The sequence below is a fragment of the Durio zibethinus genome, chromosome 24 (assembly GCF_047325235.1).
Source record: "Durio zibethinus cultivar Kanyao isolate XHJ-2024 chromosome 24, ASM4732523v1, whole genome shotgun sequence".
Classification (NCBI taxonomy): domain Eukaryota; kingdom Viridiplantae; phylum Streptophyta; class Magnoliopsida; order Malvales; family Malvaceae; genus Durio; species Durio zibethinus.
Genome location: NC_143185.1, coordinates 1397983 through 1416104, shown reverse-complemented (window position 1 = coordinate 1416104; position 18122 = coordinate 1397983). Strand labels below are relative to the sequence as shown.

Genomic DNA, 18122 nt, shown 5'->3' with positions numbered 1-18122 from the left:
AGCTTTTTTCCTTCTATTTCATGCGAGCATCTCTTTTTAAATCACATGTAAAAATTTTTTTTTCTTTCTATGCCACTTATCTATTATTATTGAAATATGGCTCTTATGGTCTTGTAGTTACATCTCTAACCCTTGGATTACCTGGGGAAGTGATTCTTTTTCATTAAGTACTTCAAAGTATTTTTTTCTCTCTTTTGCAAGCATGGGTTTCAATATTTCCTTTTCTTTTTGGCATTCCACTGATCTTGTTGAAGCTGTAGAGTATAACCCCTTCAAATCCTGGCATTCTTAAAAGATTCTGGTGGCTTTCTCTTGCTTTTCTTAAGCTTTGAACTTTCATTGGTTCACTTACTCTCGGAGCTCATCTATTTCATATTGTCGACTAAGATAAGACTTAGTAACTTTTTCAGTTTTGAATTGGACTCATAGTCTCTTATTTTTTTAATGCAGATCTTTCAAATCATTGTTGGCTATATCCTATTCTTTTACAACTTTCTCCAATTTGCTCCATTGTATTTTTGCTTCATATTTCAATTGTCTTACTTTCTCACTAAATCTTAAATTTTATTTTCTTATTTCTTCTTTTTCAGCTTCTAATTCTTTCTTGATAAACTTAACTTTTGATAATTGTACTTCTTCTGAAAAATTAATCGATTATTGTGGGCTATCATCAGAAGGGAGTATTATGTCTCTAAGTCGTTTTGCTTTCTAAATTCGATAATCAATGGTGACTTTATTGATGAGAGGCCTTAATCTCATTCTTCATTTTTTTTTCTATGCTTGAATTAACTGCTCTGAGGTTTTTGATGGATTCGGTTTCTCATAAATGAATTTTACTTAGACCAGGCAATGAGTGACAGGAACAAAATACTTTACACCTAATTGCCTAAGCACCATTAATGGAATATAACTTACAATGCCCCATAGCTTTAATAATGGTATCCACTGCTCGTTTCCTCTATAATATAACAAGGGCACTCGAGGCCTCCAAAGTGCCATCCTTTCAATTTCATCCCTAGTAAGCCTTCGTAAAAATAAAACCCACTTTTTCTTGGTCTTCAATTTTGGCCATTGACTTTTACAAAACTCTTCGATTGGTGCCTTATTTCAAAGATATAGCTTTGACAAAGCACTTTTCTCACACTTGAAATGACTTTTGACCCATACATATAATAGCAAAGCATGTCTTATGAATCGTTCCTTTCTATTTCATCGATAAAAATTCAATGATCGGATAGTTTTTGCTAAGACTATTGGCATGGGATTAATTGCTTGGGTTTTAATTTGCTCAAAAAAATTTATCATAGTTATCTCAATGTAACCTAAAGTCTTTGAAAAGATTACTATGCCATACAATGCTAGAGCAAACACAGTCATGCCTTGATCATCATTTAAATGCCCTTGAATAAAGTTTCAAAGAAAGTCCCAACAGATGTCGAGATGTTCACCTTTAGACTTTGCGAAGAAATCAATGGTTTTTACTTTAACCCCTATAAGCTTGGCCAACTTTTTACGATAACTTGATTTTAGCTTTTGGGTAAACATTTTATCTAGACATTATAGTTCTATCCCAAGTAAAATCGAGTACTCTTCAATAGTTGGTATCAAATCTTTCTGACTAAAAGTGAAACATCTATAAGATGGATCCCAAAACTACATAGCTGCCTTAATCAACTGTTTATCCATCACTACCAAAATGAGATATGCAATATGCCTGTATTTCTTGCAAAAGCTCTCTTTTCTTTTTTTATTTAATTGACCTCAGATAGTGGCTAAATCTTCTAAATTATTTTGTGTAAGATCTAAATGCACATTTTTAGGTAACCCAGACATATAGTCGATAGGTAAGTAATCTCCATTCTTTTATTGGGCTTCTTTCAACCAAACATATACTTCATTATACGGCTCACATAGGATATTAACTGAGGATGAGCAAATCTGTAGTTCTACGGGATCTATGAAGACTTTTTAAGAGAAAGATATCTTAGAGCAAATACCTTGATACAGAACTATATGATATGATTAATGTGAAAAAAAAAAAGAAAACAAAACAAAATTGAGTTAGTGTGAGGATGTTGTTTAAGAAAAAATATTTTTTGAGTTTAGAGATTTTCTGTTTTTTTTTTTTTTATATTACACATAACTTTTATTCTTAGGTATTTCCTACAAAAAGGTGGATGAGGCTCTACCTAAGGCTGGTTTCCTAGGCTTATTACATACTGAGTTTGAGTTGACATGTGTCTAAAGGTTTTCAAATTATTCTTTACTGTCATCCACATTGGACTAGTAAGGCATCTCGATCCTTACCCATTATAAGCTACGAATGAAAATGGTTCAATTTGAGTTGAAGTAGTTTGCTTACCATTGTGGAGGTTATCACCTCACGAGAGCATAGATATTTTATTTCATCTTATAAGGGACGGAGCTCAGGTATAGAGCTCATGTATGAGATGCATCATGTTATTACGTGTGCACATATTTTTTAATTTATTGAGAACAATACATATGAAAAAAATAATAATAAAAGAAATACGTAAGAAAATTTTTTCATTTTTGGTTTGTTTTTTATTTGTTTTGCTTTTTTTTTAAAAAAAAGTGAAAAGAATCTAAGAATTAAAAAACTAAACACTGATTAACACCATTTAAATCAAAATTTAAGGATAACGTGTAGTTAATTTTGGATTGACTCTAAAAAACAAATGATATTCCCAGTGGAGTCATCAAGCTGTCGTAACAGTTTTGGGGCGGCCCGACGAATTTGAAAACAAAAAATAAGAATTAAAAATAGAGTCGCCACCAATCTTCTTTGGATAGGTGCGATTGGCCACCTATTAAAATTTATCCTTTTAATAAGATTTTAAAATTAGTTAAAATTTATTAAAAAAATAATTTTATGGTCTGTAAAACAGTATGAGTTAAGGAGTCAATTACACGTAGAGAAGGATTAACACTGCTACAGTGCCTGTTAAAAATGATATCACTTAACTACGTGTTATCTTTTGATTTTGATAAAAAATAGTCTTATTTTCGGTGTTTGAAAAATAATTTTCTTGATTTTTTCATTTATTGGAAATTATTTTTTTAATTATTATTATTTGTTTTATTTTTTATTCAAGAAAAATAAATTAGAACTTTTTTATTGAAAAAATTCTTAAAATATTCTAATACATTGGTAACATTAGAAGAACTCTTTCTCACATAGAGATTTCTTAGGTATTACTTCTCAAAATATCGTAGAATCTTATTTTCGGAGGTTCGAATTTACTTTTCGTGAAAACTATATTATGCGTGCAATGTAAGATGCTAATATGTTAATGCATGCATTTTATTTATTCTTTAAAAATTTTATTGATTTTTATTATTATTTCGTTTACAAAAAAAAGAAAAAAAGAGGCATTTTTATTATATTGAAGATTTTTTATAAATATCTCAATACACTAGTAATATTTAAAAAAATCTTATCATTTAGGGATTTCTTAAAGCATCTTTACTCGAAATACTTTTAGAATCCCATCATCGAATAAAATTTCTTTTTTTCTCATTTTTTATTAGTTATTCTTAATTTATCATTTATTATTTAAATTTTTAACAAGAAAAATTTTTTTTATTGTATTGAAAACTTTTTTATAAATATTCCAATACATTGATAGTATTTAAAAAAATTTTCTCACCTAAAGATTTCATAGATATTACTACTTAGAGTATTTGCGAATCTTATCGTCAAATAACAATTTTCTTTTCTTGCACTTTTTATTAATTTATATTATTAGAAAGTTCATTTTTAATTTTTAATTTATTTTTTTTAATTTTTAATTTATTATTATTAAAGTTTATCTTAAAATTAACATAATTATAAAAATTTTATCTACATAAAAACTTATTCTAACAAATTTAAATGTTTTAATACACATAAATATTATAAAAATAATATATAAAAAATTTAAAAAATTTTTTTTTACTTGAACAAGATTGATCAATGGTCTGATCAACGCTAGTTCGGTCGACTCGACAACTTGGATCAATCTGGTTAGTTCTGCGGTTCAACGCCAGTCTGGTTGTTCGACAGTTTAACTCCGGATTAGTTCGGTCAGGGCTGGTTCAACTAGATCGATTTAGGTTTAGGATAAAAGTAGGTCGCGGGTTCGACGTATGGATCTTGGGTCAGGTTAGGCTAACGCACGGGTCCCCTTAGGGTCAAAACAACATCGTTTTAGCCCTTTAATGAAACGACGTCATTTTAGGCTATCAGTTTTCTAATAAACCCCAAAATTTTTTCCCTCTCATTGTTTCTCTTGTCCTTCTCTTTCTAACTCATCTATCTCTTAGACCCTTTCTCTCTACTAGACTGGTTGATCACCGTCGGTTATCGTTAATGGTCGATCGTCGGTATTGGCCGTCGTAGTCGGCTATCAAAAAATTTTAAAACATTCCCCTCGACTCCTTGAACTTAAATCCGGCCTTCATTTTATCAAAACAGGTTTCAAATCCCCTAGATCTACCTTTTAACTTTCAGCCAAACTTTTTTTTTTTATATATTTTGACTTTTTTTTACTAACTTTGCTTCTTCTTTTGCAGGGGTTCTCGACACTAGGTTCCATGTTCTCATGGAACTATGTTGTTTGAATTTTTTTCTTGACAGAATGCTTTTTTTTTTTTTTTACAAGGGTCTCTTTCTTTTTTTTTGTTTGGTTCAGCCAAGAGTTCTATTTATAGAGCCCTGACCATGTCCTGTGCATGGGTGAATGGCACAAGGCTTGGCAAAAGGGGGTGTCGTGTACGGTACCTCAGGCACCAGCCCCCTTCTAATCTTGTGTCCGTTATTATTTTGTGTTGTCTAGTCTTGGCCCTATGCCTGAACAGGTGACACAGGGCCTAGCATGGGCGGGTGGTGCTGTGCACAGCACCAACTCCTCTTCTTTGTTTTTTTCCTTCTCTTGTATTCTTTTGTTTATTTGTTTCTTTACATTTTTAAAATTTTTTTTGTATTTTGTTTAATTTAACAAAAATAAAATAAATAAAATAAAATAAAAGGTAGGTTGGGCCTAAAGAACAAAATGGGCTTCAGGCTCAATTGAAATCAGACTTTAGGCCTGGTTGAATTGAAATCAAGCTTGAAGCCCAATTTAAATGAAATTGGGTATCGACCTGAAAGCTCGATAACTATTAATTAAAATACAAACAAATTTGGTGTCTACAAGTCCATTATGTCAATAATATTTTTAAATAAAGTAACATAATTTATAAGTTTAAATTAACTATGATAATTTAAAATACGACATGATAATGTGACATAAATGCGATATAAAAATAAATATAAAAATGATTCAGTTTAAAACTTTAACAATAACTATATATAAATTTAATAAAATAAATATATATTACAAATTTTTGTATTTATATAAATTATGATATATAATTTTTATATAAAATATGATATAAATATATAATTTTTAATATTTTATATTATACGAATATATAAACCGTCAAATCTAATTTAAATAATATTTTTCTTTTTACATGTGATATTAAGTTAAAGATTTCACAAATTTCAATATGTTCTTCTCAAAATTCAAACAACAAACTTTAAAAATGAAATCTGGAGCTCTAACAGGAAAAAGAAAATTATAGTAAAACATTGTTATAAGTTTAATTTTTAGAAAGGAATAGGTTATATATAGAACATTAACTACCAAATCAAGTCTCTGACAAGTAGAAAAAGCGAAACCACGTTGTAGCCAAGTTACAAGGTGTTGAAGATTCATTTCTCCCACAAAAAAACCCTGAAACTCGGTCAACCAAATTGTTCATTTTCCTGACATTTCCAAACCATTCCTTTGCCCCATTCTCTTCTTTACTATCTATTTAAAACCTCTGCCTCTTGCTTCTTTCAAATCATTCATCAGCATTGCAGTGTTTTTCTCTATATATCTTAGAGAAAGTGCTGCATTTCTCTTGAATCACATATATAGTTTGCAATAAAACAAAAAGCTATCAAAACAAAAGGAAAGATCATGGCCCGCCAAGTTATTGTTGTTGCACTTGTTTTTATGGCTGTTGTTGGGGCATTTGCTGCCGATTCATCACCTTCACCTGCCCCTTCAACGGCTCCCAAGGTTTCTTCACCTGCAAAGTCGCCATCTTCTGCCCCTGCTGCCTCGCCCAAGTCATCATCCTCTGCCGCCCCATCTCCATCCTCCATCACCAACTCTAGCGGCAGCCCCGCCTCCTCACCATCGAAATCCACCGAGGCACCCAAGTCCTCTGCTGAATCCCCAAAATCTTCAAGCGCTCCTGCTGCTACCCCCACCAGCTCTAGCTCAAGCGAGAGTCCCAGCAGCGAGGCACCCTCTGCTGAGTCCCCCGAGCTCGCATCCCCTCCTGAACCAGCCGCTGACGCCCCTGCTTCTGGCCCTGCTGCTGCTGATGGCCCTGATGCTGCAGCCAGTGATGAAACTACCGCAGCAGCACCAGATAGTGCATCTGGTGCCGCTGCTCTCCAAGCCTCTGGCATCGTTGGTGTTGCAGCTGTTGCAGGATTCTTCTTCTTCTAAACTTGACATGCACATGCATGGAGGGTTTTGAGATTAATGTTTTTATAATTTTTGTATGTAATATCAAAGCAAAACAGTTGTATTCGTATGTGAAAGCTGTTCTAGAGGCCTCATAAAGGCTCGGATTCTTAATATATTTTGTGTTTCGATTCATTCATAAAACAAATGTTCTAATAATTACTATTATGTTGCTAAACTTTGGTTGCCTCGATCATTTTTATAACAGGATTTCATGTTTCATCCTTGCTTTTTGTTCTTGCCTGTAATGAAAATTATATGAACATTTTATATTATTGAGCAAGGTTCATAACCATGAATTAGAAAACATTTTTTCATGCTTACAGTTAAACAAAACAAATCTATGCTTGATTTTCTGCCCACACAAACAATCATATAATAGAGTTACTGCAATGATTGAAAATCAGAACACACCAGATCGAATCAGCTGATCATGCCTTCAACCACACGGTGAAACTAAACTCTCCACATATGGCATTACAATAGTCCCAAATTCGGATGCCATTGACAGCAAGTTGGGTAAGGATTTATCTTTCAGATCGTATAGGAAGAAATTCTTATGCTCCAAACTCATCAAGATTTTGCCATTCCCAGTAAAACATATGGGAAAGAATGATCGAGAACTCATCAAATCGGGTTCTTGAGAAATTTTGAAGAATTTAATCCAAGATTTTTTCATCCCATTTTCTTTCAACACCCACATGACATCAATAGAGACAAAATCATCGTAGCCTAAAACACAAAGACTCCCTCCCAAGTGCCTCAGGCCACATTGTGGTTGAGAATTCTCCATGATGACGGTAAAACTTGGGTTTAATTGCCCCTTATAATCATGAGTGTAATTCACACATCAAAACTAGTTAGAAATCCTGATATATATTATATATTTGGAGAAACAAATGCAGCTAAGTCTTAATTATTAGGATTTTTTTAATTTCCTTTGCACCCTTGACGGTTTACTATTTGTCAAAGGGACAGAATTTTTGTTTAATTAATTAATTTCAATTGTTTTTTTGCATGACTATTTTGGGTACTTCAAAAGCAATAACATTTGGGTATTTGGGGTACAATAAGTCCAAACGTTCACAACATTTTGTCCTCAATTTTTCCATTATTATGTCTCATAATTAATGTTTTAATTTGACTTCTATCTATCCAACCTTTTGGATTATTTGCTTTTAATTTTTGGACATATATCTGTTAATTTAATGAAATAATTTCGATCAAAATCCAAAATGTTTTACAAAAGTCAAATTAAGATTATCTTATGGGAGAGTTAGTGTAATTACTCCTTCTATCTCATTTTATTTGTCTCTTAATAATTTTTTAAGTCAAACGAACTCAATTTGATCATTAATTTTGATAAAATAATAAATTTTAAAATTTTAAAAATAATATTTGTATAATTTTATTTTCAAAATTTTCAAAATATCTTTTTTTTTTAATTTTAATTTAAATATAATATTTTTAAAAAATAGTCATAGTTAAAGTCATTTAAAAAAAAATTCAAATATGAACAAATAAAATGGCAAGGGGGGAGTATTGCTTAAGTCAAAATATATAATCTATAGATTGAATAAGCAAACTGTTTTATTAATAAAGACAGTCACTATCATGAAAAGTACTTTGGCCATTCATAGAGATAATATTAAATCAACACTAAACTGCAATTGCATATGCTTTGCTCCATCAATACATATATATGTCAAAGTACAAACAGTAGGATTAGTTATTAACCCAAGTTGGTTTTTTAAGGCAACATGCAGAGGTTGTCGCTTCATTACATTCTTAGCTAGCTATATTAATATAACCAAACAGGAAAACTAGCAGCGGGAGCCCTTCCTACAGTTGAGTGCACCAGCAGTCGCGGTCATTGTACCCACGAGAGGAGATGGTCTAGCACTTAGACTAGAAGCCTTGGCAAAGGTGGAAGATGCACCGGCGCCGCTTTGTCTGAAGAAGGCTCCATTCAAAATCAAGTCACCTTCTGAATTATTCCGTTTAATTTAATCAGATTAAAGACTGTAAATACATTTTCTTGTATGGAGCGGACGATATTGAGTGGGTGAGAAGATTTGTAGCCGCAGCACGCAGTGTTGCATCTGCATCTCGCATTCCTCTAGAGATGGTCTACGTGGGGAAAAGCAGCAGAAGGGAGCAAGTCAAGAAAGTGATAGGAATTATCACTGTGGAGAAGCTTAGCTATGCTTGGCTAGATATGGCCATGGTTTGGTTCTTCTGGACCAGGTTAGAGAGTATGTTATTTTCCAAGATTCAGTGAGGCAGGGCTGATGACCAGGACCCAATGATGCAACAAATCAAGAAGCTGCTTAGCTATGACAGAGAAGGTGGATGGGCAGTGCTTAGCAGAGGGTCTAATATAGTGGTGAATGGCCATTCCACCACAGTTTTGCCTGCTTTGGGTGGCTATGATGAATGGAAGGTAAATGTGACTGAAAAAGGTTTTGATTTGGCATTCAAGGAGTACCATGACAAGCTTCATGACGTTGCTCACCCTTGCTGCCGGTTTGAGTTCCCGACTACCACAAGGATCCCAGAGAACATGAGATGCCCTGAGTGCCACTGCATCATGGAGAAATACGCCACTTTCCTCTGCTGCCATGATGAGGCATTCCAGGCTCACTGTTTTAAGCTGCGATCAGGCCTTCATCACTGTTTTTCCTACTATTATTGCCACTAAATAATGATGTCCTATGGGACTCAAAATCTAAAATTTTCTTCTAAATTTTCGCTGGGCCTGTCAAGGTTTGTGTTTTACATGTAATGCTAATAGCCACTATCTGGCCTAAGTTGGCAATCCATATAATTTCCACATTGTTGTCAAGTATATGATATTATAAAGAGCAAACTTTACTTGAGTGCGATAGTTTGGAAACTCCTTTTCATTGCTTTTTCATTCTTCATTTCCTTTGAAGAATCATACCTTGGTTTAAGATCACATGAAATGAACCAATTAAACAAAAGATCCTAATTTTAAAGGTATAAAATTACCCTCTCAGACACTTGTACCGAAAGCCCCTATAGCTCAGTGGTAGAGCGTCAGTCTTGTAAACTGAAGGTCTGTAGTTCGATCCTGCATGGGGGCAACAACTTTTCCTTTATATCTATATATATATATATATATATATATTATTATTATTTCTGTTTTCTTCTGAGTCTGCTATTAAGCAAGTCTCAAATTGAAATGATTTTCTTTGTCTGAGTGGCAAAAAATACAAAAATACTTGTGTATCAAGTCTCCGGCCAATAAACTTAATTATTCTTGCCTACTGCAGAGAAGCAGCATAAGAAAAGCATCATAATATGAAGTTCAGAAAGCTAAAGTTTAGCTTTAGCATAGGAATGGTTGAGTGCAGGTCTATTATATCAAGTGTCACTATGCAAAGCCTTGTTTTAGATGGAAAAATAGCTGCGTTGTTCATGATCATTTTATTGATTTATTATAAACCTTGCAGCCTACCAGGAAACAACTAACAATGGTCAATTTCTCAGAATCTTGGATGTTGAGAGGATAGGGAAGGTATCTTTGGTAAAAGTAGCATTAGGATCATCAACTGATCGAGAGAATACTGAAAATGAGGCTGATTCAAATGTTTCACTTCAACCTCTTTTAGGACTTTGGATATGAATTTGTGACTTTCTGTCTATACATTTGTGTATGCATTTGTGCATTTATGATTTTCTTCTTTTCTTTATGGCCCACTGTTCTTAATATAGGGGGTCAGCATCTCCTATAATTGACCAATTTAAATCACTCCAATGCTTACTTGCTTACTGCTACTCAGCACCACATTATCTTCTGCTTCCCTCAAATTATTAAGCTCTTCTGCCTGATATTAGACCATAATACCTTGGAATTGGATTGCTCAATATTTCTGAATATAATAGTAAACCTTACTTTTGCATTTCATAGACATTTCTCAACTGGTACATGAATTTACTAACACTATCTGTTTTCTGAAACTAGAACCACAGTAAAGTTGGGAACCATCCAAAAATATTAGTTGATTTCGAACTCGAATCTAAAGACAACAACAGGAGGATGGAGTTAAAGATGAACAAGACCCTGGTGACCCTTTTTTCATTTGCTTAATATTGCGGACCCCATGATGACACAAACGTCCCTTTATTCTTTTCATTAGTCTCATCTCTCATTATCCTTTTGATTATATATCAGTTGTTATTAAGTCATTTTCTCAACCACAAAATTCGGACTTGCCTTGTTTGTGACCTTGGTTCCAAGGTTTAGTCCTGAAAAATTGGGTCCCTGAGGGTAGTGGTTAAATGTTGCACTTGTCCTTTAGAGGCAGGGCCTCCCACTACATTGGCCCTACTTGTAGTATTTCTAGACCAGAAATCCAATGTGATTTGTTTTGAGTTTTTACTAAATTATCATCTAGCTAGATTTCTCATGAACCTTTTTTTTTTCTCCTGGGGCAGTCTTGGGATCTCAGATTAACAGAAAAGACTTCTGACCTGGTTCATTATGACAATGATATCAGTTCAAATCATATATCACTTGCTTTGTTTTTGTCGTTTTGGTTTTTAATAGCTTTCCATGTAAATTAACACATGGTTAAAGTGCTTGAAAGAACACTTAAATCTTTCGGGGAAGAAATTAAAACTGACAAAACTTGGGATACCCAAATCTTAATACCAAAAAAGTGCTTGAAAAGGCACCAAGTCCTGCCATTTTTCCTCTTCAACATCATGATTCTTTTCCAGGGTTGAGGTCACTACTTTTTTCTTGGTAGCCAATTGTTTGATCCATCCTTGGAGGGTTGTTATTTGAGGCTTGCACATGCTAGGCATTTAGTGCTGGTTTCAAGACACATAGAGACTGAAGCAATGCAAAAGAAAATTGGAGACTTACCTGTTAAAATGTAATTTTGTATCAATATGCAATTATGTGTCCTCCATTTAAGCAGAAAAAGTGCTTAAGGCCATGTGATATTTTCCCTACTTTGCATTAGAAAAGTTTACTATTAAGATTTCCATTGTCAGCTGGCCAGTTATCTAAGCATTAGTGGGTTGAAAAGATATAAACCTTTCTGCACTTTTGGTTGCTTAAATGTGGCTAAAACATGTTCTGCTACCCCACCTTGATCATTTAAATCGCTGTCCATTTTGGACCAAGAACTATTACTTTAACAATGAATCTACCAGATTTTGTAACTGTTACATGTTGGTTATTAGGTTTGGAAGTTCTAAGAGATTGGTCCCATTCCCATTTGTTCACATATATCACTCTCACTTTGATTTCCATTTAGGTTCAACCTGTGAAGTCGGAAAGAAAATTAGACATTGTCTTGTCCAAAAATCCTTAAAGCTCAAAGCTTTTCTCCTTTGAGCTTGGGATTTTCTTTCTTTTGGGTGTCACCAGCTATTAGGACTGTCCAATGATATGGGATTCTATATTATTTGTGTATAATGCTCAAGGCATGCTGGAAAAAGTGTTCCAGATTCAAGAAATGTAAGGAATCTTTGTGATGAACGCCAAAGAACAGCTAAAGGAAGATTTTTCTAGGTTTCCAAGCTTGTAGCTGGTTCGAGTCATTAGTTGTTTGGAAGTTATTTAATTCCTCTTTAATCACCCAAAACCAGACGCTTAAATCCATAATGAACCATTCGATGGTCATTATTCAAAGGGAAATAATAGTAGCAAAGTATAAAATATTTTTAACAGTGAAAATTTTTTAAATTTGTCGAACATTTTTTTTCTCCGAATCCATCCAAACATGTTTTTGTACGTGATTTGGGTTATAATCGAAGTTCTAAATGGTTCAATGAATCAACTTTATCCACATGCCAATTCGTGGAGTTGTTTGGTATATTACTGGTGACCCTTTCTCTTTTGCCATTTTTTGCCATCTAATTTTCCGGTGCATTTCCTTACCGATGATAATTTTAAATATAATATAAAAATAAAATAAGATAATAAAATATAAAAATAATATAAAAAAATAATATATATAAATTTAATATAATTATATTTTATATTTTAATCGTATTATATAATTAAAACATAATATTATTTATATCATATTTATGTCAAATAATGATAACACAATTAAAACATTATAACATTCGTATAAACATATATAATATAAAAATTATTTAAATTTATTTTTTAAATAAATTGATAATCATATTTATTATATTATTTTAATATTAAATAAATTAAAAATATTTAATTTTTAAATAATTTTTTATTTAAATAAATAAATTAACTACATCTAATCGTATTATTTGTAAGGTTGGTAATTTCAGTTATATCTTGTGAGTTCTAACCCAATCTTATAAAAATTTTTTTTTTTTAAATTGAGTTTCGGGTTGAATTAAATATTAAAAAAAAAAAGGTTAAGATTGAGTTTTATGTAAATTCGTCCTATTTTGACATGACTAGATATATATTATTTTTTATTATTTATTTAATTTTATATTTATATTAAAAAATAATATTTTATATTAAAAAATTAATATTTATTAATTTTAGATCTAATTAATTACAATTTTAAACAAATGTAAGTTGGATCAAATTCAGATATAAAAATAACATTAAAATATCAAATTGGGTTGGGTTACAAATCTATTTCGACTTGATGCATTACTATTTTTAATTATTTTTATTTAATCATATTAATTGTATTATATCATGTGATATATTATTATATAAATTATGTTAAATAAATTAATTTTGAACATATTAATCGATTCATGTCATGTATAATATATGTATAATAAATATATTATATTTAGATTTAAATTATTTATGTTATTTAAATATTTATACTGTATTTGTATCAAAATTATTATTGTATCTGACATAACAAAATTATCATGCATAAAATTTATACACAAAAATAAAAAAAGTTCCAATTTTTACGACGCAACCAAGCAGAAGCATCCATTCCTTCGCATTCGATTTCTTAGTAGGCAATAGCAACTGCAGACAACAAAATCCTTTCTTTCTCTGTGGAAAATAAGCTTTAATCTTCTGGGAGAAAGAATATATAAAAGCAAAAACAAAAACAAAAATGAAGGGAATGTCTATCTGCTTCAATTCCAACTCCTCCTAACCAAAAGCAACAAAAAAAAAAAACTGAAAGCAGAGCAAAAACAGAGGATAACAGAGCAAAAGAACAGAGGGAAAAAAGAAAGAAGAGATGGGAGGAGTAACGTCCTCAATGGCGGCAAAGTTTGCTTTTTTCCCACCAAACCCACCTTCATACAAGCTTCTAATTGGTGAACTAACTGGTCATTTGCTTCTAAGTCCTTTTCCTCATAGAGAAAACGTTGAGGTTCTTAAGCTTCCGACTCGGCGTGGCACGGAGATAATAGCTATTTACATCAGGCATCCTATGGCTACTTCAACTTTGCTTTACTCTCATGGATACGCTGCCGATCTGGGTCAGATGTATGAACTTTTCATCGAGTTAAGCATCCACTTGAGGGTCAATCTAATTGGGGTATACTCTGGTTTCAGCTGCTGTTTTTGCTGATTCTTTTTATGTAAAAAGTTTGCAACTTTCTGTTTTATTAGTTGTGTATTTGTGGGTTGTGGCATCTGGGTTTTCGGAATTGTGATGCTTTTTGTTGTTTCCTTGATGTTTTTGTTGGTTGTTAACATCTGGGATTTTGGTTTTTGTGTTTGTTTAGTTATGTTTAGTTTTTGAGTTGATTGCATAAACAAGAAAGGGAGATTTCTATGTGAACGGAGCTTGAATGGGTATAATTGGCTGGAAATAGAGATGTGCTTGGTGTTATGCAAGTTTTATTGGACCCTTTCAACAGTCTGATTTAATTGGAAAGGAATTGAGTGACGTGCTTCTGGAAGATGACGTTGCTAGACAGTGAACGTGCAAACAAATCAGTTTATGGTGTTGAGTGTGGGAAAATATTGATTTGCTTTTACCAAGTTTAGGTGATAATTCTGCGGATTAAGGCTTATTTAGCTGTTAGTCTTGTTCTAATCGATACTTGATAGTTATTGTGGTTAGATTGCTGGTTTAACCTGATAAATTGTTTTGTGACTGGAGCACCAGCCAGCAATTAACATTTTCATGTTTTCATTTTGGCAATAGCAGATTCTATTGTCTAGTGCTGGTAGTTCTTGCAGTGCCAAAGAGAGAATGATGGGGTTCTTTGTTCATTCCTATAGGATCTAGGATCCATGTCTTGGAAAGACCTTTATCCATTTTTTGTCCATTGAAGAAAATTTAGTATAGCAACTTATTGAGAAATTAAAGTTTACAGTTTACTAATAGATTTTCTATGATATTGTGCAGCTATGACTATTCTGGGTATGGGCAATCTTCGGGAAAGGTATATAGCAAACTTGATATTGTTTTACAAGGAAAGGAAAAAAATGATCTTTCTGTAAAAGATATGGCTGTACTTGTGGAGCTGATAGGATTGTCTAAAGCCCATATCTTTCCTTTTTTACAGCCAAGTGAGCAGAATACATATGCAGATATTGAAGCTGCGTATAACTGTCTTGAAGAGAGGTATGGTACAAAACAGGAAGATATCATCTTGTATGGCCAATCTGTTGGTAGTGGCCCTACTTTGGATCTAGCAGGTCGGCTGCCTCAGTTAAGAGCTGTTGTTCTGCACAGTCCCATACTTTCTGGCTTAAGGGTCATGTATCCTGTAAAGCGCACATATTGGTTTGACATTTATAAGGAAGGTAACAGAAAGCTTTCTTTGTTTACTTGTCCAGTTTATTCCTCCTATTGGATTTGTTTATGTGAATATTGCAAATATAATGTGTTCTTTTTTGGGTTGTTTGTGTGCAGAATATCGATAAAATTCCACTTGTCAATTGTCCTGTTCTTATCATTCATGTAAGTATCTATAACTCTTAACACTCTCCTTGATGATTTCATGTGTTATAAATTTCATAATCTACCATCTGCACATATCCCCTTAGGTAGTAGATATTTGAGCCATTACATCATATTATATGATTCTTATTTTTACCACTGAATTCTTGACAATGATGACGGAATTTAATGAACCATCTTTGTTTTTTATTTCTTTTTTTTTTCTTAAGTCTAATATTTACCTCTGAACTCGGTTTAGGTTGAAAATGAAAACACCAATAGTGAGAGATGAGATACTTATGCACTTTTTAATTTCTTTCTTCGTTATATGATATACTCTGAAGTTTGAATTTTCTGCCTTTTACTTCTCCAGTTTCCTACATTTTCTTTTGATCTTTTGTAATGATTTGTCTGTTCTTACCAAAGGTTTCCCAAGACTGCTTTGATTGAACAAAAATCAGAGCTTTTAACCAGCAAGGCTAAACAGAAATATGAGGGTATCACTGAATTTTCCAGGTCTTCCTTCGGTGTTAATTCACATGCTATCATACCTTATCATCTATTTTACATTGATGTTTCTTGCTTAGGAGTTTCTTTTGAAGGTCCAATTCTTTCAATCAAGTCTGACAAATCTAGATCTGCATTGGACTTTGGCCCATGCAAGTGTCTCAAGTATTAGTTTATTCTTCATATGGTCAACAAACACCTATCGAAAAGAATGAAGGCCTGGTCACTCTTGATTTGAAACCTAGAAAGAAGAACAGATAATAATCTCTTCTAATTTACTTAGCTCTTATGAGGACTAAAATCAAATTGGCAACTGTTAGAGCAGATAATGATTATCCATATGTGGGGAGGATTGTTGAGCAGTATTTTGAAGTCTGGTTTGAAGTGAAAAGAAATGACCTATACGGACCCCTTTGATGGCTAACACTGATTACTGTACTTGATTTTTGGTTTTGAAAATCATGTTGTATGTTGACATTGCTGAAATTTTTTGTATGTCTCTGCCAAATATGGTTTGGCTTTTTTTATTTTTATTTTTAAATTATAGTATCATGATAATTCCATTAGGTCGTGGATATCTGCAGTAGCTGAAAGTTTTTTTGGCTCCTTTTGCTTAGTCAGAAGTAAATCTTCTGTACACTGTATAGCTTTTGTTTAATTAAAGCTAAGTTTGGTTTTACTCATTCATATATTCAATGTAATGCATGAGTTGGGATTTATGACTAAAATTTTATTTTTCTGTAGTCAATTTGTTGATTTCCCCGAATATAGTTCTGCTTTCATAGTGCATAAAAAGATTTGACTATGACTTTTAACAAAATTTTGAGGGATGGGCAAGGAAAGAAATCAAATGCGAGTTGAAGGGCAAGATCTGATACCGGAAACTATCTAGTTTTTCCTTGAAGTTCTTTGGCATGTAATAATTGTGAGGGTGCCTATTTCGGTCTTCATTTATTGATCGGTAAATGATAACTGTCTACAAGGTGAAAATGATTTCCTGTACCACCAATTGTAGCTTTTTGAGACTAGTCGCTTTATGTCATTGTGTAGGGAACTTCAGATGAAGTTGTCGATTGCTCTCATGGTAAGCAGCTTTGGGAGCTGTGCAAAGAGAAGTGCGAACCACTGTGGCTTAAAGGAGGGAACCACTGTGATCTAGAGCACTATCCTGAGTGTATCAGACATCTCAGGAAGTTCATATCAACCGTAGAGAAATCTCCTTCTCAAAAGCACAGTTCCAGGAGAAGCACAGACCAATTTGATCAGTCTCGAAAAAGTATGGATGTGTTTGAGGTCTCAAGGAAAAGCATTGATCGTAGAGAGAAACCAAGGAAGAGCACTGACAGGCCTGAGAAGTTGAAAACTCAGTCTAATAACATGGATAAGCTAGAAAAATTAAGAGTCTCCTTTGATCAATTGGAAAGGTCTTGCAGGAGTGTGGATTGCCATGAGAAGTCCCGAAAAAGCATTGATCACCAGTTAGAAAGAGCACGGAAAAGTGTTGATCGGTTGGATAGAATACGAACTGGTTAACACTTTCATGTAACCAAAAAAAAAAAAATGCATGCATGCAAGTGTTTGCTGTTGTGATGAATTAAGTTTTGCTTCTTTTTAATTTATTATCATGGTGTTTGGGGCTGTGTAGTTGGCTTGGCATATATCATTTCATAATACAGTGCCATGAAACCTTTCTGTTATTATATCCATCTTGTAAACCCAAGCTAGTTTTCCTCTGTTATGGGCATTTCTATTTGCAGAAAATACCATTGGAGAGCAGCTTGTTGCAAAGCTGAAAAGGTTAAGCGGAACCTTCCTGGCATGTTTTGGTTGATAGTACCTCCTAGCAAGAACGGAATGAAGCAGAAAATACTGATACAGGCCTGACTGGTGACCAACCTGGCTAAATGGTAAAACTTCAATTTGTCTGCTGCAGGCAGACAGAGTTAAAAGAGACTCCTGCCTGCTCGTGAAGACAAAAGTACCAAGCACCTGTCAATTAGTTCACAAATAGACAGGCCAGGGGTATGGATGCTTTGAGGACGGTACCTGCATCTGCGCGTGTTTTCCTGCATAACCAAACTAGTTAAATCAATAGATTTTGCAAAGTTAAAATATAAAAACGGTCTATTTGTGTATAATTTTTATCTAGTACATAAAGAAATATAATTGTCAGTTTAACATTCAAAATATAATTTTATAA

General features: G+C 33.1%; 2 protein-coding genes and 1 non-coding gene across 3 annotated transcripts; all 3 read left to right on the top strand.

Moving 5' to 3' along the window:
- Positions 1–5732: 5732 nt before the first annotated feature.
- On the top strand, positions 5733–6778 carry LOC149511795 (uncharacterized). The gene has a single exon (XM_089753825.1). The coding sequence runs from the start codon at positions 6012–6014 to the stop codon at positions 6549–6551; it is 540 nt and encodes a 179-aa protein (XP_089609951.1). The 5' UTR covers positions 5733–6011; the 3' UTR covers positions 6552–6778.
- A 2826-nt stretch (positions 6779–9604) lies between these two features.
- TRNAT-UGU (transfer RNA threonine (anticodon UGU)) lies at positions 9605–9676 on the top strand. The gene has a single exon. It is a non-coding gene; the product is annotated as a tRNA-Thr (tRNA).
- A 3785-nt stretch (positions 9677–13461) lies between these two features.
- Positions 13462–17658, top strand: LOC111316599 (uncharacterized). The gene is made up of 5 exons (XM_089753413.1): positions 13462–14054; positions 14872–14915; positions 15039–15273; positions 15387–15436; positions 16973–17658. Exons 1-5 carry the CDS (start codon positions 13757–13759, stop codon positions 17453–17455), a joined length of 1110 nt encoding a protein of 369 aa, XP_089609539.1. The 5' UTR covers positions 13462–13756; the 3' UTR covers positions 17456–17658.
- Positions 17659–18122: the final 464 nt, after the last annotated feature.

Coding starts and splice junctions, on each gene's coding strand:
- LOC149511795 (XM_089753825.1), top strand. CDS start 6,012: ATGGCCCGCCAAGTTATTGTTGTTGCACTTGTTTTTATGGCTGTTGTT.
- LOC111316599 (XM_089753413.1), top strand. CDS start 13,757: ATGGGAGGAGTAACGTCCTCAATGGCGGCAAAGTTTGCTTTTTTCCCA. Junction 14,055..14,871: donor CCACTTGAGGGTCAATCTAA/TTGGGGTATACT, acceptor TTTCTATGATAT/TGTGCAGCTATGACTATTCT. Junction 15,274..15,386: donor ATATTGGTTTGACATTTATA/AGGAAGGTAACA, acceptor TTGTTTGTGTGC/AGAATATCGATAAAATTCCA.